Source organism: Ascochyta rabiei, chromosome 21, assembly GCF_004011695.2.
Source record: "Ascochyta rabiei chromosome 21, complete sequence".
Classification (NCBI taxonomy): Eukaryota; Fungi; Ascomycota; class Dothideomycetes; order Pleosporales; family Didymellaceae; genus Ascochyta; species Ascochyta rabiei.
The window spans coordinates 1,201,692-1,223,078 of record NC_082425.1 but is presented as its reverse complement, the minus strand read 5'-3'; the positions used below and the strand labels follow the sequence as shown (position 1 = coordinate 1,223,078).

General features: G+C 48.9%; 3 protein-coding genes across 3 annotated transcripts, besides 12 other annotated features; 1 reads left to right on the top strand and 2 right to left on the bottom strand.

Annotated features, from left to right (window-relative positions):
- Positions 1–82: a telomeric repeat.
- Positions 83–84: 2 nt separating this feature from the next.
- Positions 85–5,058: a dispersed repeat.
- Positions 5,035–5,113: a dispersed repeat.
- A 134-nt stretch (positions 5,114–5,247) lies between these two features.
- Positions 5,248–12,421: a mobile genetic element.
- Positions 6,076–6,104: a tandem repeat.
- Positions 6,795–8,741, bottom strand: EKO05_0011215 (uncharacterized protein; the record flags this gene model as incomplete). Its single annotated transcript, XM_059637938.1, has 1 exon — positions 6,795–8,741. The coding sequence occupies one exon, from the start codon at positions 8,739–8,741 to the stop codon at positions 6,795–6,797; it is 1,947 nt and encodes a 648-aa protein (XP_059493921.1).
- Positions 7,830–7,895: a tandem repeat.
- Positions 10,383–12,107, top strand: EKO05_0011214 (uncharacterized protein; the record flags this gene model as incomplete). Its single annotated transcript, XM_038947423.2, has 2 exons — positions 10,383–11,783; positions 11,805–12,107. 2 exons carry the CDS (start codon positions 10,383–10,385, stop codon positions 12,105–12,107), a joined length of 1,704 nt encoding a protein of 567 aa, XP_038793471.2.
- Positions 12,422–12,451: 30 nt separating the features above from the next.
- Positions 12,452–12,485: a tandem repeat.
- A 1,563-nt stretch (positions 12,486–14,048) lies between these two features.
- Positions 14,049–14,124: a mobile genetic element.
- A 164-nt stretch (positions 14,125–14,288) lies between these two features.
- Positions 14,289–19,597: a mobile genetic element.
- Positions 14,663–16,738, bottom strand: EKO05_0011213 (uncharacterized protein; the record flags this gene model as incomplete). The annotated part of the gene is made up of 1 exon (XM_038943926.2): positions 14,663–16,738. The coding sequence occupies one exon, from the start codon at positions 16,736–16,738 to the stop codon at positions 14,663–14,665; it is 2,076 nt and encodes a 691-aa protein (XP_038793470.2).
- Positions 18,319–18,367: a tandem repeat.
- A 283-nt stretch (positions 19,598–19,880) lies between the features above and the next one.
- Positions 19,881–20,139: a mobile genetic element.
- Positions 19,939–20,991: a mobile genetic element.
- Positions 20,992–21,387: the final 396 nt, after the last annotated feature.

Sequence of the window (21,387 nt, the reverse complement as noted above, 5' to 3'; positions counted from 1 at the left end):
CCCTAACCCTAACCCTAACCCTAACCCTAACCCTAACCCTAACCCTAACCCTAACCCTAACCCTAACCCTAACCCTAACCCTCTTCCTACACTAAAACCCTAACACTTACTCTTACACTTTCTCTTCTTTACTCCTACTTTCTTTCTTCCTTCTTCTAACCCTTACTCTTACACCCTCTCCTACTTCTAAACCCTCCCTCTTCCTTACCTTTACTTACACTTACTACTCCTTTTACACTCATCTCTACTCTTTCTCTTTACCTCTACTCTTCTCTTCTTTCTCTTCTTTTCTCTTACCCTACCCTCTTTCCATACACTAAAACCCTAAACCTTACTCTTACTTACACTCTCTTCTACTTTCACCTTAACCTCTTTTTTTCTTACTCTTTCTTAACTCCTTCTTCTTAACTCTTTTTCTCTATCTTTTTCTTATCTCTTTTCTTTTTTACTCTTAACACTTACCTTCTCCTACCTACCTCTTTTTAACTCCTTACTCTCTTCTTCACCTTACACTTACCTTCTTTTTCCTTCTTTACAACTCTAAAACCTCCTTCCTTCTTTTTTTCTTTTCCTACTCTTTCCACTTACTTCTCTCTACTAACCTCTTTTCTAACACTAAAACCCTAACACTCTTCTTACTCTAAAACCCTAACCTTTTCTCTACTACTACTACTTCTACCTCTACTCCCTTTTTCCCTTTTCTTTTCTTTTCCTCTACTCTTTTCTATTCTTTCTTCTACTTTTCCTTCTATCCTTACTTCTCTTTCTACTACTACTTTTACTCTTACTTTCTTTTTCTTACTTTCTTCACACTCTACTTTACTTTTCTTCCCTCTCTTCTATTTTCACCTCCTTCTCTTCTACCCTTTTTTTCCCCAACCCTTAAACTCCTCTAACTCTTCTTTCTAACTTAACCCTACCCCTTACCCTTACACTCTTCTTCTTTAACTCTCTTACTCTCTTTCTCCCTCACCCTACATTTTCTCCCTCTTTTTCACCTTCACTTCTACTCTCTTCTTCTTAATTCTTCTTCTTAACTCTCCTTCTCTTTCTACTTTTTTACTCCTAACACTTACTTCCTTCTACTTACTTTTTTTTCACCTCTTACTTTCTTCTTTAACCTACACTCACCTTCTCCTTCTTTTTCTAAAACTTTACTACAAAACTCTCTTTCTTCTTTTTTCCTTTTCTCACCTTTCTTTTCCTCAACCTTTACCTACTCTTCCTACACCAAAACCCTAACACTTTTCCTACACTAAAACCCTAACCCTTTTACAATCTAAACTCCTTCTCTACTACTACCTCTTCTACTACTTCTACTACTTCTTTTCTCTTTTTACTTATTACCTCTACTTTCTTCTCCTTTTTCCTACTTTCTTAACTCTTAAACACTACTTTTTCTTTAACTTATTCTACTTCTTCCTTCTCTTTCTTCTACTCTTTTCTACCACTTACTACATCTTTCTCTTTTCTTCTACTTTTACTTAAAACCCCAACCCTCTTCCTACACTAAAACCCTTATACTTACTCTTACACTCTTCTTTATTCTTACATTAAAACCTTTACACTTTCTCTTCCTTATCCCTACTTTCTTCCTTCTTCTAATCTTTACTCTCTACTTCTCTCCTTAACTCTTCCTCTTACACTCTACCCTCTCTTACTCTTAAATTCTTCTTTCCTCCTACTTTCTCTCCCTCACCCTTACCTTTACTTCTACTTATTTCTACTTTCACCCTCTTCTCTACTCTCTCTTTCCTACCTCTACTCTTCTCTTACACTTAAACCTTACTCCTTACTTTTACTTACACTCTTACCTCTACCTCTTCTCTTTCCACACTCTCTCCTACTTTAACCCTAACCTCTCTTCTTACACTAAAACCCTAACCCTCTTTTTACTCTAAAACCCTAACCCTTACACTTATTCTCTCCTTCTTCCTTACTCTACTCTCTTCCTTACTTTACTCTTCTCTTTATTCTACTCTCTCCTACTTCTTCTTCTCTTATCTTTTTCTTCCCTCTACTCTTCTACTCACAATACCTATTCTCTAATCCTTACTACTTTTCTCTATCCTTTCTACTTTTCTTATCCTTTCTACTTCCCTTATCCTTTCCTTTCCTTACTCTACTACTCCTAATCTTCTCTACTTTTTAATAATCTTTCTTTAAACTACTACTCTTTCTTTTCCTATTCTCCTTCTTCTCTCTTTTTTAAAACTTTAAATTTTACTCTTCTAACTTTTCTCCAAACCCTATCTCTCTTCTCACACTAAAACCTAACTATTACTATTACTTTCTTCTCTACTTTCTCTCACTCTATTCCTTACCTTCTTCCTAACACATACACTTACTTTCTCACTTACCCTCTCTCTATCTTACTTATTCTCTTTCTACCTTTCTCTTCTCTCTCTAATTTTTTACTCCTAATACTTACTCTCTTCTTCTTATCTTTTCTACTCATCTTTTCCACTTACTTTTCTCTACTACTCTCTTTTCTAACACCTTAACTTTCTTCCTTCTCTCTTTACACCTATATTTACTCTTTACTCTATCTTTTACTCTACTAACTTAATTTTTTTTTACTTTTCTCTCTAAAATTACACTTTCTTCCTATACTAATATTCCCACCTTTATCCTTACACCTTCTTTCTCTTACTCTTACTTCTTCTCCTACACTTAACCCCTACTCTTCTCTTTTATTCTTACTCTCTTTCTTACAACTTACTTTCTTTATTTTTTAAAACCTTCTACTTTTATCTCTCTTTTTAACCTTCTTCTCTCTTCTTTTCTTTTATTTACACTACTTTTACTTCTTACCCTACTAACTTTTCTTTTCTAAACTTATACTCTCTTTCTATACTAACACCTACCTATTATTCTTACTCTCTTCTTAACCTACTTTACTCTCTTATCTTTCTTTCTTAAACATTATTTTCTTCTTAACTAACCTCTTTTAACTTCTTTTCCTTTTCTTCTACTTCTTTCTTCTATCCTTACCTCTTACTTTCTTTACTCTATTCTTATTCTTTCTACTTTTCTAAATTTTCTTCTCAATCTCTCTCTTCTTTCTATCTCTTATCTCTTTCCCTAAACTCTTTATAAACTCTTTAAACATATACTCTCTACTTTTTACTTCTTTTTATACCTTTTCTCTTCTTTTCTCCTTATTTACTTCTTCCTCAACCTTTTTAAATTTCTAACAAACTACAACTTTCCTTTTTACTTTACTTTTTCCTTTCCTTCCTCTTTCTACACTTTTTCTCTTCAACCTTCTTTCTTTTCTCAACTTTTACTCTTTCTAATCTTTCTTTTCTTTTCACCTTCTATTTAACTACTCTTTTATTTCATACATCTTTTAATAAACTAACTTCTTCTTCTACTTTCTTCTCTTCTTTTTAATTCTTTCTTTTCATCTTTCTCTATTTTCTACTCTTTTTTCTTCATTTACTATCTTTACATCTTAATCACTTTAAATATCTTTTCTAATACTTTTACACTCTCTCTTTATTAAATACTACATTTAACTATCTTTTCTATCCTACTAACACTCTTTTAACAATTTTTTACCTTTTTCTACTTCTCTTCTTACTTTATCCTCTCTACTATTCTTTTCTCTTAACAATTCTTTCATTTCTCTTTTCTTTCCTTTTCTTCTTTTATACATCTCTTAACCCTATCTCTGCTACTTGCGCGCTGTTATACTGCTGCATGAACAACGCTACTCTGATTGCTACTACTATTACGTTGCTGAAAAAAATTCGCCTTAAAACCGCTCTCTGTACCGCTTATCTATCTCTACAACTGCCTCTTCACTCTTGTGTAACACTTGACGGGCCTACCGCCCACCCACTTTCTCTTCTTCACCCTGCTTACCTGCTACTCTTCTCTATCCCGCTTCACGGTCTTAAACACCTCCCCTCCTTCACTCTTAACCGCATCGCTCCGGGGGCACATCCACGGGCCCCCCGCCCAACCCTCTACCCCCCTCTCCCGTGATACCTTATCACGGGCCCACCGCCCACCCTTATTCTACTCTCTTCTCTCCTTCATCCTTTGCTCGTGATGCCTTATCACGGCCCCACCCACCTCCCCTCTTTCTCCTTTACCCTCTACCGCCCTGCCCAACTGCTTTGTGACACCTGACGGGCCCTCCGCCCGCCCCTCTCTCACGCACTACGGCATCTACAGGTTCAGGAATGCCTTTCTGGGCTGCGGCACCACAATCGGATTTGCCAAACTTCCCCTAACTACTGTTCTATCTTGTGACAATACTATGTAAACGCCCAAAACACCTTGCTCCACGTCATTTTTATCCCGTTCCATCTTTCTAATCCACCTGATACCCTGTTCAAATGCCCTTTCCCTCTACCATTCATTCTTATACCCAATTTACAAAGCAACCAACCCGCCTAATCCAAATTCGCGCGATCAACGCGATTGACGCCCTCTTGCACAAACAACTTCTTGTACCTCTCCCATCCACCATCCTGCTGGCTCTTCTACCTATTGCGCATGTCTTTCTCAACTACTCTACTATCTATCTAAATTTACTTTGTCCTGACTCTCACTTTCTTCAATACGCACGGCTGCTTTTGGATGGGGACTCACTTGGTTTAGTCTGCTCTCTCCGGATTGTGGGCTCTTCCTGGATCGGGGGCTCTTCTTAAATGATTGGCTCTTACTACTTGGGGGCACTGATGTGGACTCCCTTGGCTTGCAGGGACCACTTTCGGGCCACTTTGGGGGACTACTTTCGGACCACTTAGGGTGGCGCACTACTTGGCGCGCTACTTAGGGAACTACGTGGGGAACTACTTGGGAACCACTTGGATTGGGGGACCCACTCGGGTTGGACGTGCCACTCGGGTGGGGCAACCACTTGGGTTGACGCACTACTTGTGGAACTACTCAGGGAACCACGCGGGTTTGTGCTGACTACGCGGCTTGATGCTGACCATGTGACTATGTGGATTGATGCTTACTGCGCGGGTTGATGCTTACTACGCGGGTTAATGCTGACTATGCGGGTTGGTGCTGACTACGTGGATTGGGGGATCCGCATGGGTTGGGGGCTCTACTTGGGTCGGGGGCTCTACTTGGGTTGGGGCTCTACTTGGCGTCGGGGGCTCTACTTGGGTTGGGGGATCCGCATGGGTTGGGGGCTCTACTTGGGTTGGGGGTTCTACTTGAGTTAGGGGATCCGCATGGGTTAGGGGCTCTACTTAGGTTGGGGGGCTCTACTTGGGTTGGCGGGTATTACTCGGGTTGGCGGGTATCACTTGGGTTGTGGGGACTACTTTGGTTAGTGGCCCTTCTCTAGGCGTTTCTTTCTACGTCTCTGAAGTGTCTGTGTTGCTATTTGGCTGTTTTGCACTTTCTGACTTGTAATCACCGTGCAGTCGCAAGTCAGCCTACAGCACGTTTCTCCTGACTTCTCCTGACCTAAGGTTTCGGGTTACGGTTATATCAAACACATTCTTTCTAGTCTGCTAAATACGACTGCACATGCCCCTCCTCCCAAGCATATAGGAAACGACACATCTGGCTCGCGTCTCTCTGGCCCATCTTGATCTTTAATCCGAGCCACTTGTAAAGCCGGAGCTCATCGCTACCGTGCACAATCGCGGCGTCTTGCATCTGCTGCTCCAGCCATGGCGTGCACATCAGTGGCTGGCAGGCAAGCAGCGCAGCTACTGCTCTCTGGAGCACTCCATCGTACTGGCAAGGCACATGCATCCCTTGTGTCTTAAACGCACCCTGTATGCTTGTTTCCTCCCACTTGTTGCAGATGGCGGCGCCCAGCAGTAAAAACACCGCGCATACTTCTCCTACTTCACTTAGTGCATAGATTTCACCTTAGACTCCATTAATGTCATCTGCGCTCCGCTGGCCTTTGAACAGTCCTTCCAGTCGTGGCGCGCCGGGTCAGCCTGAGTGGCCATGCAGATGGCGCACGCATTGCTCCAGCGCTGGAAGTGCTGCTCTAGCCGCTCCAGGTCATATACTTTTTGTTCCGTCCTTCGCTGTTGCTGGATCTCAACCCTCTGCTCTTTAACGACCATAGCTCGCTCTATACATCTGCGCTGCTCCTCTGCTGCTACTGCCGCGGTGTCGGCCTGCGTCTCCTCTGGCTCTTCCTGCTCTTCTTCGACGGCTTGTCGCTTGGTACCACCGGGGTGTCGCTCGCATAGATCACACTTCGACTCTCCCATCTCGCATTGCTGCCTGTTCTGTCTGCCGTCTATGTGCTTGTCTATCGCGATTCGCTGACAGGATTCGACTGTCATAAACTCCTTTGCAGGTCGCTCCAGCTTGTAGCCGAGCGCCTTCTCTACCCTCCCCTCTTTCGTTACATAGCACGCTCTCATAATAATAGACTCGCTGTCGAGCCCCGTTCGTCCTGCCCGGCCGCTCTCTTGCACATATTGGAGCAGCAGGGGACACATGGCAACGTGGATCACCACCCGGACGCCTGCAGCGTCGAGCCCAAGACCCAGCATGTTCGTGGCTGTACAAAGCTTCTCTATGCCCAGGGTGAAGCTTCGCACCATGCGTGCCTTTTCCTCGTCTGAGCCCATCTGACGGTAGTATGCAGAGCACTGCAGAAGCTTCGCAAGCCGTTTCGTCTCGTCCACAGTTGGATAATAGACGATGATCTGCGCCTTGGGTCCGTACCTACTCCTCTTCGCAGCCACAAGCTCAATAAGTACTTTTTCTAGCGTGCCACGTGTGTACTCTAGCACCTGGTACGCAATGTTCGTTCGCGTGGTGCGTTCATCGCGGCATATGGTTACGGTCTAGGCATCGAGCCCTGCGGTGTGCAAGAAGGCGGGCTGCAGCGTAGGCGGCAAGGTTGCAGTCAGGTAGACAACCTGTGTGCCCTTCTCCGTCATCTCCACCATCTTGAGGAGGTCTGGCCGCCAGTCCTGTGTCGACTCCAGCAGCACGTGGCACTCGTCTATCACGATACGATCTAGCTGATAGAGCATGCGCTTTTCGTTAATAAACCTGCCGAACGCCTTCGTGACTGCGCTCTCAGGCGTCACCAGCACAATACGAGCCCAGTACGGCGGTCTTCTTCCATCCCACTTCGCGCAGGGGATGCCGAGCTGGTCGCAGCGATCTTGCAGATCGTCTCGCAAGGCATTCAACGGAGCCACGACCACGGAGACGCCGCCTGGCGAGACGGACGCGGGCAGCATGAACAGCATACTCTTGCTGGTGCCGGTAGCCATAACAACTAGCACGCGCAGCCGTCGCTGCATTACAGCCTCGAGGCTTTCTTCTTGCTTGCCACGATACTCGGCGTCCGGCCGTCCAGCGAGTCGCCTGAACTCTGCCTTGAGGTCCACCATCGCGAGCAACGACCAGCGCTGGAGCGCCTGCTTCTCTTGCTGCGCTACCATCTCCGCGCGAACACCGGGGTGCATACGGCCGTCCTCCCAGGCGGATGCAAACTCCAGCACGCGATGCCAGTCCATGCTCACCCGCCGGAACTCCTCCCGCTTGGCCATGGTCTGAAAGGGAGACTCCATCATGGAGCGGCCGTAGTTGCCCTCCTCTGTTTTAAGGCTGTGGCCGGACTGCAACGCTTGCGCGTTGCTCTTCGCCGGCGCTTTGTTCCAGTAGAGCACTTCCAACCAGTCGCGTGCTTGTCCATCTCTTGCCAGCTCTCGGTGGATGGCTGGGTAGGCATGCCGCCAGGCGCGGGTGCCAAGAGCGGTGTTCATGTACTGAAAGGTCTGCTTGCGCAGGACACGGCGTATGCGATCGGTGCCCCAGTACCCGTCTGGGTTAGCGGATCGTGCCTTCTTACGGTCGGCTTCGCCGTACTCGTCTCTGTCGTCGCTCTCTTCGCTATCGCTCTCGTCGCCCCACTGCTCCTCCGGCTCTGGCTCCCAGATGAAAGCGGTAGGGCGGGCAACGCCATTGTGCAGCATCTGGAGATCATCTATGAACGGTCGACCGAGCCTGAGGAAGTACACCACCAGCTCACCCACCTCCCGGGGAACATAGCGGTGGATCGTCTTGACACGCTTGCTGAAGCTATACCCCTTGTGGTACGTGGTGGTGAAGGATACCAGGCCACCCTCTACAAACACCCCCCGATACCCTACCCCGTCTGCACTGTTCTCGCACTGTATCGAGGTAATCTCTGTCCCGCGACCAGGCCCGCCGCCAGACATGTGAACAAGCGTGAAGAGGCCTTCTTTAAACCGACGCACTCCTTTCATGTACCTAGCTACAGCGTCATCGCGCCATAGCGTCCGTTCCGGCCATTGTGTGCTATCTATCCCACGAATGAATCTCTCCCTTAGCGGAGCCTCGTCCAACACCCGGTCTAGAAGCCAGTCTTGCCATCTATCTAGCTGGTTGTCGGGGTGCTTCAGAAAGCTCCAGCCCGTAGCCAGCTCGGCTGGCTGATCGACGAGTTTGTCCACGGACACCTCTGGAAGCGGGGTGGTCCTGGGTCGCACGCAACCCCTTTCGTCTAGATCCAAGAGTAGGACGTCCTTGAATAGCTGCAACCGCACCGTCTCGCAGAGTCCCTTCACCATCGACCGGAGATCGGCTAGCGAAAAGCTCTGCTTGTCAATGAGAAGCCGATCTCCATCCCACGACACGATACCGGGAGTATTACGTTGCTTTGCCTGTGTTCTAGCTAGCGTACGCAAGCGGAGCATTCGATTCATAGGACTGGGTGTGCCTTTGAAGTCGGACAGCGTCATAAACCGTTCAGACATGTCTTTAACTAGCTCATACGCAGTAGGTGCTGTACAAGGGTCTTTCTAAAGCGCTTTATCTCGCTGGCAGCGGGCATGATGCACTACGAGCGCTTTCAAGGTAGTAATTAAAGCAGACAGCGTTGGCGAGAACTCGTGCGCCGGAACCCACCCACCGCCATGGTGATCAGGCTTGAGGCCGAGGACAGCCACTCCGCTCAGCAGTGCGCTCTCGTGCTCGTCGCCAGTCAGGCTGTGGTTGAGCAAGGCGATCCAAAAGCGCAGGCATCGCTCTTCCAGTTTCTCTTTCTTCGCAGCGTCGTCTGAGCGGGCTATTTGCTGGAGTGACACCAAGAGGGCGTCTTGCGTGCTGGTAAGTTTGTATAGCGGCCGCTCGACCTGGTCATATGTGCGCCACAGGTAGCAGAGGATGCTCACCAGCTTCTGGCTGTACTTCTTGATCGTACCGACTCGATGCCTAGCGTAGAAGGGCCGCTCGTTCGATTCTGCGCCCGCCTCACGTCGCTCGATAATCTCCAGTGCGAGTCTGCCGACAACCTCAGCTTGGCTGCTATTGAACGCTTTTTGTATCAGCCGCTCTATAGCTTTGCAAACATCGCGTAAGCCCGTGTTGTCAAACGCTACTTCTTCCTTCCCACGCGCGTCTACCTCCCTACCAGCTAGCTGTTTAGCGCGCAGAAGTGCCGCCCTTGGGATACCTTGTAGGTGCGGGACCCATTCTGTGAGCTCTAGCCACGGATCAGCCTGCGAACGGATGCCCTCTTTAATCTTATCCTGCGCTGCTGCTGCCTCACGCTCTTCTCGCTGATGCTGGCGATCTGCCTTCACTCTCTGGGAGATGTCTGCTAGAGTCGCAGCTCCAACGCTCGTCTCGACTGCAACATACGCCGGCCAGCCAACAGCTCTGAACAAGCGCTGGCAGGATTGGCTGTCTCGCCATACTTGGTTGCGCGAGTGCTTGCTCTTTTGCCTTATATCTCCCCCTCGCTTTTGTTTGTTCACCCAGCCATGCTTATCCTTGCAATGTTTCTGCATGCCCTGCAGCGAGATGCAGGTATACCAACAACGCTCCAACAAGCATACCAGCCCGTCTTCTCGGCTTTTCAGACCAAAGATGGGCTCCTTAGCCGGCCTTGGTACACGCACGTCTCCTGGACTCCACGCAAGGTTTGGTAGCGCGCGTACAGCTGCCGCCAGGCTCTTGCGCGTAGCGACTGTGACCTTGGGATGGCGCTCTTTGAGGTGCGTAACGATCTGCGCTAGTAGAATAGCAGTGGCACATGGTTTACAAACTACGACTCAAAGTTCAGGCCAGTGTTCAAACAGCTGCGCAAATAGTTCCATGGTGTAAGGAGCAGAAGGGACACAAGTGGGCGCTATGCAACACGTCCGTTAGCCTAGTGTTTGCTATCCCCCAGCATATTGATCGACAGACTGTGTATCGATCTTGCTTTTGGTTTGATTGCGCTCCCAGCTCCGCTAACGCTGGTTAGTGAGGGCGTCGTGGTACATCCGTGCGCGGCCTGACTTTCGGTGCCGCGGTGTGACCGCGTCAGAACCTCAACAACACCCAACCCCCTTTCCGCACAACCTTCGTCCAAACTTCCGCTCGCAACCTCATTCGCAGTACACAAGTCGATAATGCACTGGTTGGCAGCATTAGACAGCGCCGCAGAGCGGTTTGATGGCGGTCGTCGGAGCTTTCCTCTGGCCAGCGAAGCTGACTTCGTTCGCAACTACGCGTACGAGCCGCCGAATAAGGACTACGAGAAGCTCTTCTTCTGCCGAGCGACCATCTCACGCTCGCAGCGTGATCCAGGTGCTCGTCCGCACAGCGCAGGATGGCTGATCCCCACCCGTGACGATGCCAGCGTCTGCAAGCCCGTCTTCATTGCCCACTCCGTCTTGTCAGCGATCTGGCTTCTGCGCGAGACGCTCGCCGACGACGTCCTGCCTGACAATATCTGGGATCGTCTGGTCTGCGCGGCCGAGTCGCTTGCGGAGGACGGGATGGAAGAGCCGCCGTCTGCGCAGAAGCCCTTTGCTTCCCCTTCACAACAGGCCTCCGCTCCACCCCCGCAACAAAAGAAGCGGCCACACCTATCTGCGCCGGCCCCTACACCAAAGCGCGCTCGAACAACCACCGATGAGACACATCCAGCCAGCCCTCAGCTGTCACAGCCTAGCGAACCAGATGAGCAGCTGAAAGACTCCCCTCTGCACATCACTACCATCTCCAACAACAACCGCCGTGCGGAGCAAAAACGCAGCAGGACACTCGCCACTTCGCGTGCGAAGAAGCGGCTTGCCCTTGGTCTGGTAGCACCTGGCGATAAGGCTCCTCTTCCAGAGCAGGCTGCCTACACCTCTATTGTGCAAAAGGACGAGTCCGTTGTCGCCTGGATCATCAAGCAGCCAGTCTCCGATGACACGGACTTCTACAGCTCCACCCAAACTCCCTACCTCACGGCCTGCACCCTTCTAGAGAAAGCGCGCGTGCTTGGAAACCAGTCCTCTCGGTACCACGCTGCCCAGTTCCTGCAGGCTTGGCGAGAACGTGGCTCACCCTTCAGAGGTGGCGGCGAGCTCGCTGGCAGCCAGAGCAGGACCGGTGCGGGAGCTAAGCGCTTGCAGCTGCTGAGTGTGCGCAACGATGCTGACAGGGATTTCTGCTTTGCCTGGAACATGTGCACACGTTACGAAGCAGAGCTAGCAGCTGTCCATATCGAGTCTCGATGGGCGTCAGCTCTCCTAGGTCAAGCATACTCCAACAAGATAGCGCAGATCCGGCATAACGACTTTGTATCTAGCAACGACAGGACGCGAAATCGATACGGAAAGGGACAGATCCGCACAGAGGCAGTTGCAGCGCTAGTAGAGTTAGTTAGTCCCAACGCTACTGAGAAGGACAAGCAGGTGTTTAGACGACGGTTAGGCCAAGCCATGCGCTGGTACTCCATTAGTCAGGAGCTAGGCTGGGGCATTCTGACCCTAATACCACACGACGAGATTGCGAATCGCTGGATAGAACGCACCCTCCGTGTAGGCCAGCTGCATGTCTAGATTAAGCTACTTAAGAAGGAGTGTCCAGACATTTGTGCAGCTAGCAAGGCACTTAAGAACTGGTTAGGGCCAGAGGGAATTGCTGGCGGGCCCATCAACGAGAAGAAAACGCTGAGCATTGAGGCGGAGGCGCCAGCAACCATCTACGAGGTGGAAGAGATTCAAGACAGCGAAGACGACGAAACTGACAACAGCGTTGACGACAGCACCAGAGAGCAAAGTCATGCTTCGCCGAAGAGTCCTACGCCAGCTCCGCGGTTGCGTCAGCTAACTTTGCTTGAATTGTTCCATCCTGTAGAGTAGATGTTACCTGCGCTCAACTCTGAACATTGTGCTACATACCTTATCGATACTGCCCTACAACATCGCGAACATTAATATTAAAACATCTACTATATTCCACTCACGTACCGTATGCTCGATTCTTCTAGAAATTCAACATACAATTGGGACGCACTTTGTACACGTTCCGCAATCGTTGCAGCAATATTTGACTTCAGGAACAGCGAACAAATTCACGCTGAAAAAGCGAACAAATACAGTCGAGTGTCTGTGCTCACGCTAAAATTTACATAGGCAAAGCGAACAAATACACTGTCTTTGTTCGTATAATCACTGGGAGGCTCCCCACCCACCTCCCCTACTTGTAACTAACTAACTAACTAACTAACTAACTGAACTTCTTTAACACTCTACTCGCCTACTGTCTACCCTTCTTCTTCTCTTCTACTTTCTTACCTGTTTACACCTCCTTCCTTGTCTACACCTTCTTACCTGTTTACACCTCCTTCCTTGTTTACACCTCCTTCCTTGTTTACACCTCCTTTCTTATTTACACCTCCTTCCTTGTTTACACATTTTCTCTTCACCTATACTTAACGCTGCTTTGATTTCTTTTCTTTTTCTTTCTCTACTTTAACTTCTTCGTATCTATCTTATCTATATTTAACCACTCTGTTACTTTCTTTCTCTCTTTTTTTCTCTAAATCTAAAACTCTTACTCTGTCTTTTCTTTAAAACTCTAACCCTGTCTCTTCTTTAAAACCCTAACCCTGTCTTTTCTTTAAAACCCTAACCCTGTCTTTTCTTTAAAACCCTAACCCTATTATTTCCTATAAAACCCTAACCCTATCTCTACGTAAAAAACTCTTACCCTGTCTTTTCTTTCTCCTGTCTAATAATACTCTTTACTTTCTTCTCCCTAAAACACTTTTACTATTTTTCTTTTAACCTTTCTTTTTTTTCTTATACCTGTTCTTTTTTACCACCCTACTATTTCTTTTATCTCTACTCTTCCTTTTTTCTTTTTTTTTTACTAAACTTCTTTACTTACCTTTGTTATCTCTTTTTTCTTCTTTTCTTATACCTATAACATTTGTCTTAACACCTTTCACCTCTACTCTCTTCTAATCTTATTACTCTAACTATCTCTATATATTCTCTTTTCTATTTCTATCTTCTCCTTTCTTTCTACTTACTTTCTTTTTCCCCTTGTCTTCTCTATAAATCTCTTCTCTAATCTTTTTTACCTTTTGCATCTCTACTTGTTTCTGTAAACGCTTTTTAAATTATCCAACATCTCTTTTTACTTTCTTTTTACTCTCTCTTCTCTTGATAAATTACTATTTTAACTCTTCTATCTTAACTCTTTATCTTTTCTCTCTTCTCTTAATTTTCTTTACAACTACTAACCTACTTATTTCTTCTATTTATCTATGTACTTTTATTTTCTTTTTTCTTTCTCTTTATCTGTTTCTTCTAACTTAATCTCTGTTCTTTTTTAAAATCTTTTCTCTTAATATGTACTTGCTAACTCTTCTCTAATACTTTCTTTAAATTCTATACACTCTGTTTTCTTCTTCTTCTTCTTTCTTCTCTACTACTTTCTTTCTTTTCTACTACTTTCTTTCTTTTCTACTACTTTCTTTATGCTCTATGCACTTTGTCTTCTACTTCTTCTTTCTTCTCTTTAATAATTTTGTTAAACTACTAAACTACTAAACTACTTATGTTTTCTTTTCTTCTTTCTTCTTTCTTTACTTGCCTTTTCTTTCTTTTCTTTGTACCTGTAACGGTCTTTTTTTAACTTTTCCTTCTCCTACTTACTTGCTTTTGTTGCTCTTTTAACTTTAACTCTCTTTTTTATTCTCTTTACTCTACTTGTCTTTCTTCTACTTATCTTTCTCTCTTCTTAAACTTCTTAAACTTGACTTTTCTTTATCTTTTAATCTTTTCTTAAATCTAACAGGTTGCGGTCTACGTTTCTTAAATACGGATAATCCTAACCCTAACTTGCGTCTGGCCCTGAACCCAACTTCACGCTATAACACCTTGCGGGCCCTCTGCTCACCCTCTACTTTCTACTCCTCTTCTTGCCCTCCCTAACGGCTTGATGACATGGTCCCTGCTGTCTGCTGCTAACTGAACCTCCTTGGCTTCTGGGGCTTTGTACCTGCGTTCTACCCTCTGCTACGGGTTACAGCTCTTAACCTACGTCCTGGCCTGAACCCAACTCGGCTGCACTGCTTCTACAAATTGTGAACGAAAAACTCTTTTATTGGCTACCACTACGCCTGCTACCTCCTCTACTCTGCTATTAACCGCGTGATCCAACAAAACTCCCCTACCAACCTGTTGCTTTCAACGCACTCCAACGCCTGTTTGCGCCCTAAATGCCTAACCAATCCCTCTATCGAACTCGCATCGACGCCCTGCTCTACTAACCGGCCAATCCACCGCTCTGTCACGCCCTCCCCGCCCCCGTACACCAACCCTAACAACCCTCCTACTAACACCCCTCAGTATTGACAATCCCTTCCGTCTGCTCTCTGATACCGTCCGCGTCCGTTGTCTTCCTATCAGTTGCATACCTCCTGCGGTACTCCACACCAAAAACAACCCGAATACTCCTCGAACCGCATCTTCTCCTCTACTGCCTTGATCATCTCCTTCGCCTGCCGGCTCTCCGGCCTCCAACACCGCCGCACGTCGTGCTCGCTCTGTCTGTCGCCCGCCACCTCGCATATCCCACACCGCTTCGTCCACCACGCCAACTGCCTGCGCAACCACTCCACGTCGGCAAACTCTTGCTGCCGCTGCTGTATCAACGTCTGTCGCGGGCCGCGTCGTGCTTGCTGCTGCTGCTCAAACACCCGCCGTGCCTCCTCTCGCTCTGCCTCGACCGTGTCGGTATCCTCTACGTTACTGCTGCCTCCCTCGTCCTCCTCGCTCTCTTCCTCCTCCATCTCCTCCTCCGTCTTCTCCTCGTCTTCTTCCTCACCGTCTGCTCCTCTGCACACGTCGCACTTCTCCTCTCCCTCTTCGCACACCACCCGCTCTTTCTCTCGCCTGTCCAAATACCCGTCCAACACCACCCGCCTGCACGTTGCTGTCTCGTCTATGCCTTCCACGTACGCTCGCACCAACTGCTGTTCCACCTCCGCCTGCTTGTCCTCGGCTGCCCGCTGCTCGCCTTCCTGCACGATCATGATCGCCTCGCTGCGCAACCCGTCGCGTCCTGCACGCCCGCTTTCCTGTGCGTAATCCAACACGGTGAACGGCCAATTGATGTGTATGATGCACCGGATGTCAGGTATGTCAACGCCCATCCCTAACGCGCTTGTTGCTACAATCATACGCTTTTTGCCTGCGGCAAATTCTTCTAACATGCTTGCTTTGCCTACGGCCTTGTGATGGTATGCGTGACAACCTAAGTTCTTCGCCAACTCCTTGACCTTCGGCACCGAATTGCTGTACACCACGACTTTCCCTGTCTTGTGCTTGCGCAACTTCTGCTGCACCATGCCTAACACCATTTCCTCCACCTCCTTCTTCTTCGCCGCCTTGCCTACCCTGATCACGCGGTACGCTACGTTCGTCCTTGCGGTTTCGGCTCGGAACAAATCGACCTGATCTCGCTCGACGTACATCCGCCGGAACAACTCGTCTTCCTCGCTCGGCGGCAATGTTGCTGTCAACATCACCATCTGCGTCTCGGCGGATGCCAACTTGCCTAACTTCTGCATCTCCTTGCGGAAATCGTACCAGCGGTTCAATACGATGTGACACTTGTCAATCACAATCCGGTCCAGCTGTCGCGTTGCCCGCAACCGGTTCAAAAACGTCGCGAACTCTTCCCCAACCGCTGACTCGGGCGTCACCAATACGACTGCGGCTGCGTCTGGCAGGCGGCGGCTGTCCCACTTGGCGCACGATATGCCTAACTTCCTGCATCGCCGCATCATGTCTCCCCGCAACGCGATCAACGGCACCACGACCACCGTTGTACCGCCCTGCTCGGCCCATGCTGGTAACATAAACAACATGCTTTTGCCTGCCCCAGTCGGCATCACTGCCACGACGTGACTCTTGCCGGCAACGATGGCGTCGATGGCCTCTTTCTGCACGCCGCGAAACTCAGCCGCCTTGCCCATCATCTGCTGCATCTGCGCGGCTGTGTCCATCTTCCTCAACCGGCCCCAGCGATCGATCCTCGCCTCGTCTGCCTCGCTCTCGAACGGGGCCCGCTTGCGCTTCTTGCACCCGTCGTCGTCGTCTACGCCTGCTTGGAACCCCAAAAACCGGTGCCAATCCGTGCTCGACATACGGAACTGCTGCCTCTTGTCTGCTACTGCCCCTGCCTGTTCCATGATGCCTCGTGCGTATATCATCCCCGCGATGTGCACCATGTGCCCTGCCTGCATGTCCGCAATGGCTGACCACGTGTTCTCCTCGTTCCACTCCTCGTTCTCGTCTCCCTCGTCTGCTCGAAACGCGGTGGACCCGCGTAAAAACCGCCGGCTGATGCCAATGGCGATCTCGCGATACGCTGGAATCGTCAGTTCCAATCCTAATCCGATCCTGCTCTCGCGCTTCAACGTCTCTCGGAACCGGTCGCTCGTCCACTTGCGGCCGCTTGGGTCTGCCGGCCACATGTGCGACGATATCACCTCCTTCTCCCACACCATCACCTCCAACCGCTGCTAGAACGGCAACACCAACCACATGTAATACACCAACAGCTCGCCCACCTCGCGCGGCAAATACCGGTGGATGATCTTGACGTTGCTGCTCACGCTGTATCCCTTGTGGTACCGCGTCACGAACACGACCATGCCGTCCTCGATGAATATGTTGCGGTGCCCGCCCTTGACTGTGTTGCTGTGCCGGATGCTCATGATCTCTGGGGCTCTCGCTGGCTGTCCGCCCGCCATGTGCATCAACACAATCAACTTCTCCCGGAACGCAACTACTCGATCCATGTACCGCTCCACCTCCTGCGTGTTGATGCCCGAACGGGTGCCCCGCTGCATGAATCGGTCCCTGATGGCGGCGTCCTGCCCTACCCGCTGGAACAACCACCTCTCTCTATTGACGGGCATGCGCGTGCGGTGGTCCTTTAAAAAATTCCACCCGGGCCGCTCGTCGGTCGGGTTGTCGCGCAAACCGTCCCACGGCACACTGGGGATGGGCTCGGCGACCTTGCTGTTGCCAAACAACAACTCGTCCATTAACAACTGTTGACTCTCTGTCGCCAATCCATGCACTATGCCGCGGAACTGCGCTATGCTGAACTGCAAACTCTTGTACAACAACTTGTCCCGGCTAACCCACTTGACGTGGCTGCGTGACGTGGTGTTGTAATGGATCTTCAACCCGTACGTCCGCAAATCCAACATCCACTGCATCAGGCTGTGGCTGCCGCGCACCATGAACCGGTCTATTATCTCCTGCACGAACTGTAAACATCCTTTGCGCCAGCGTTAGGGCAGGTTGCTGCTGTCGTCGCTCTCGTACGCGCTGTCACTGTCGAACTCGTCTTTATCATCCAACGGGCCTAACAACTCTAACGCCTGCTGCACGACCATGAACCGCGCCACCTTGATAACGGCCGACAAAACGGGCGGATACTGCTCGGCACCTTTCCATCCATTCTCCTTCACGCCCAACACGGCCAATGCGCACACTAACGGGCTGTCGTACTCCTTGCGCGTGATCAACTGGCTTAACAACGCAATGCAAAACTCCAAACACGCCTTCTGGATGCTCGACAACCTCTCTGGCTCACTGATGGCGTTGGTGGTGGGCTCGGCTGTGTCTGTCTCCATCTCGTCGATGGCTTCGTCGACGTCTGCCATGGTCTCGTCTTCTTCGTCTTGGTCCTCCACCTCTTCCTCTTCTTCTTCCTCTTCTTCTTCCTCTCCTTCGACGCTTCTCTCCGCCGCCTCGACCAACGCCTCCCATGCCTCTCGCTGCTGGCGGGTGAAACGATACGCTGGACTCTTCCACACGTGCTCCTGTTGCGTTCGTGCGAAAAACATCAATATCTGCTGCCACGGCCGCGTGTGGTCGCCAATCGACTTCTCGTCCATGTACGGCTGCAACGGCTGGAATCGCGTCTGGTGCTTCTCTGTCCGGATCGCCTCCAGCCGCACGAACACGCCGATGCGGTGGATGACGGACGCTTGACTGAACCGCGCCAATCCCTCCATCGCCGCCCACATTGCTGCCTCTACGGGCTCGGCCTGCTGCTCCTGCCTGGGATCGGGCTCTGCCACGGGTTCCTCGATGCACGCCATCAGCTCGGGTCGCTCCATGCCCACTAAATACGGCAACCACTGCGTCCGCTCCAACCACGGGTTTACCTCGTCTTTCTCTCCCTCCTGGATGGTGTTTTGCGTCCGCATCTCGACGTTGGCCCACGCCTTAGCCATCTGCTCGCCCACCTGCGCCCATGCCGCGTCGCCATCTGGCACGACGTCTGGGCCATTGTCGTCGGGCTGCTCAACCTCAAAATACTGCGACCCCAGGCCCTGGACTAACAACTGCTGGCAATAGATTCTCTTACAACCCTTGCTGATGCGCTCTTGTATCTCTGCCTTCTCTACCCAGCTCAGACGACCTCCTTTTCCTGCTACTGACCAACTGTGGGTCTTCTGCTAATGCTTCCTTATTGCCTCTGCGCTTCGGAATATCTGACAGCAATGGTCTGCGTCTACCTGACACATCAACCTGTCCGCGTAAACCGGCAACTGATGTATAGGCTGAATGGCCTGGCTCGGCACTTCTAACTCTCCTGCATATTGAATCAATCCGGCCCAACTGCTCACGTCTTCTGCTACTAACTCGGCTTGCTTCTGGCTGACACGATGACGCTGCAAATGACTCCTGACCTGGCTGGGCAAAACGCCGTGTCTACACTCTTTGCAAACTGCCAACGCGTACTCAACCAAATGCTCAAAATACTCGCCTGCAACGCTATCCTCTGTCATGATTGCTGCTGAACGTTGAACTGTGGATGAATGATAATAATTGGTGACACGGGGTTGTGCTGGCACACTGTGGGTTACCAGTAATTGTTTGCATTTTACTATACTTAACTACAGTCTGCATGTTATATATTGCGTTGTGGACGCGTCCTACCTCTTATATGTGTGATACGACTACGCGCGTGGTTAACGTTTGTGATCGCTGGTCGTTATCTCGGAACGTCTCCGAACCTGGTCGCTTGGGTTCTCCCAACCTTACGAACCTTACCCCAACCTCCAACACGAAACCCTAACGCACGTAACCACGCATGCTGTAGGGATATAATTTTGCTGGAGCATATAACTAAATGCGCTGATTAACATACTCAAATTTGGGGTTAATTGACTAGTGGAAACCTAACTGGACCAATTGCTTTAAGTTTTCTGGAGTCAGCTATACGTGATGTAGTCTACGCAGGGAAAATGAATATCCTAGTACGTTGAAAACTGGAGGAAGTACTGCCTCCAGTTGCAGCCCTAGGATAGGGCTGCCTTATACGCGCGGCGTAGTCTGTTACAGAGAAGGGATAGAAGGCGCAGGCTGTCCTAGTGCCTGCGTCTGCAAGCGCAGCCCCTTTAGACAGTAAGGTAGAGGAACCTCTATCTGCGCAACTGTCTAGTTGCTTACAGCATAGGAAAAGGCAGCGCGTTGCCTTAGAGTTGCTAGACTCCCCTCCTAAGCGTGTTTGCGCTAGAGCCTCTAGTAAGATACTAGCTCTAACACTAGCCATACATATAGAGGGACAAGCGCCTAAGCTAGTTATAACAATCTCTAACAAAAACTGCTACGCTAAGCTCTAGCGTAACTAGAAGAGGGAGGTGTCTTATGCAAAGAGACGCATAGACCTTAGCCTCTAGGTCCTAGGTAATAGGGCGCTATTGCAGGAGCAGGCTGCTTATAACTTAATTGCCTAAAAGAACGTAGCAACTATTGCTTAGATTACTAAGTAAGTTGTTACTAACAGCAGTAACTTCTATATAGCTTTCCCTACGCCCTACTTTATAGCTTGTGCAATACTAGAGAAGGCTAGGGCCCTTAGTAACTAGTCCTTACGCTGCTACGCAGCACACTTCCTACAGACATAGCAGGAAACAGGAATGCCTTTCTAGGCTGGTATAGGCGACTAAGCTATACAGACCTAGTAGTTACAGCTTTATAAGAACGCATAGAGCACGTTACGCAGCTCTAATTGCGCCTTCTATGTTGCCTAGGACATGTATAGGCGCTATAAGACAGAGCTAGCAGCTGTCTATATTAAATCGCAGTAGGCATTTGTGCAGCTAGGTAAGGCCTACACCTAGAAGATTAAGTAAATCTAGTAGCGTAACTTTATAGTAAGTAACAACTAGACGCGTAACTTCTACAGGAGAGGGCTAGTCTACATAGAAGCTATTACAGCGCTAATAAAGTTAGTCTACTCTACCCTAATAAAGAGAGACAATAAGGTCTTTTGTAATTAGCTAAAGTAAGTAATACGCTGGCACACTGTAGTAGAAGGCCTAGGCTAGGGCAGTCTGCTGCTGATACCCTACAAGTAGGTGTTCTACTAGTAGCTAGAGCAGGTGCTTTGCGTAGGCTAGCTAGACGTCTTTATTAACCTTATAAAGTATAAGCGTTCTAATCTGTATACTGCAAGCAAGGCGCTTAAGAACTAGCTTAGAGCAGATGTAATTGCTGGAGGGCCTATTAGTAGGAAAGAGATGTTAAGCATAGAGGTATAGGCTCTAGCCACTAGCTATAAAGTAGAGGAGGTAGCAGACGGTAAGGACAACAAGCTAGACAGACAGATTAAGGTTTCCTAGTCCCAAGCAACACAGGACAGGCTAGCGTTAGCTGTAGCGTTGCGGCAGATAACGCTGCTTAAGTTATTTCACCCTGTTAATGTTGCGTAAGAATAGGGTATTGCAGAGGACAGTTGTTAAAGACACTAACAGCAATGTTAATTACAGTGGCAATAACAGTAGTAGTATAGACAATAGTAATGCAGAAGATAGCAATATAGACAACAGCGCGTAGTAGCTATTAGCTAGTGTGCCTAGTTAGACCTCTGCTATAGCTATGCCACTGCGCTAGATATAGTTGCGCTAGATGTAGTTGCGCTAGATGTAGTTACTTAAGCTGTTTAACCTAGCTGCGTATTAGGTCTGTAGTAATAGGAATTAGTACGCCTCTTATTTAATATTAGGATTATTACTATCCTAACGTGCATCCTTAGGTGGTTAAGGTGCGCTGTGTTACGTTAGTTAGGCAGGTGTCTACTCTACATTTTGTAATT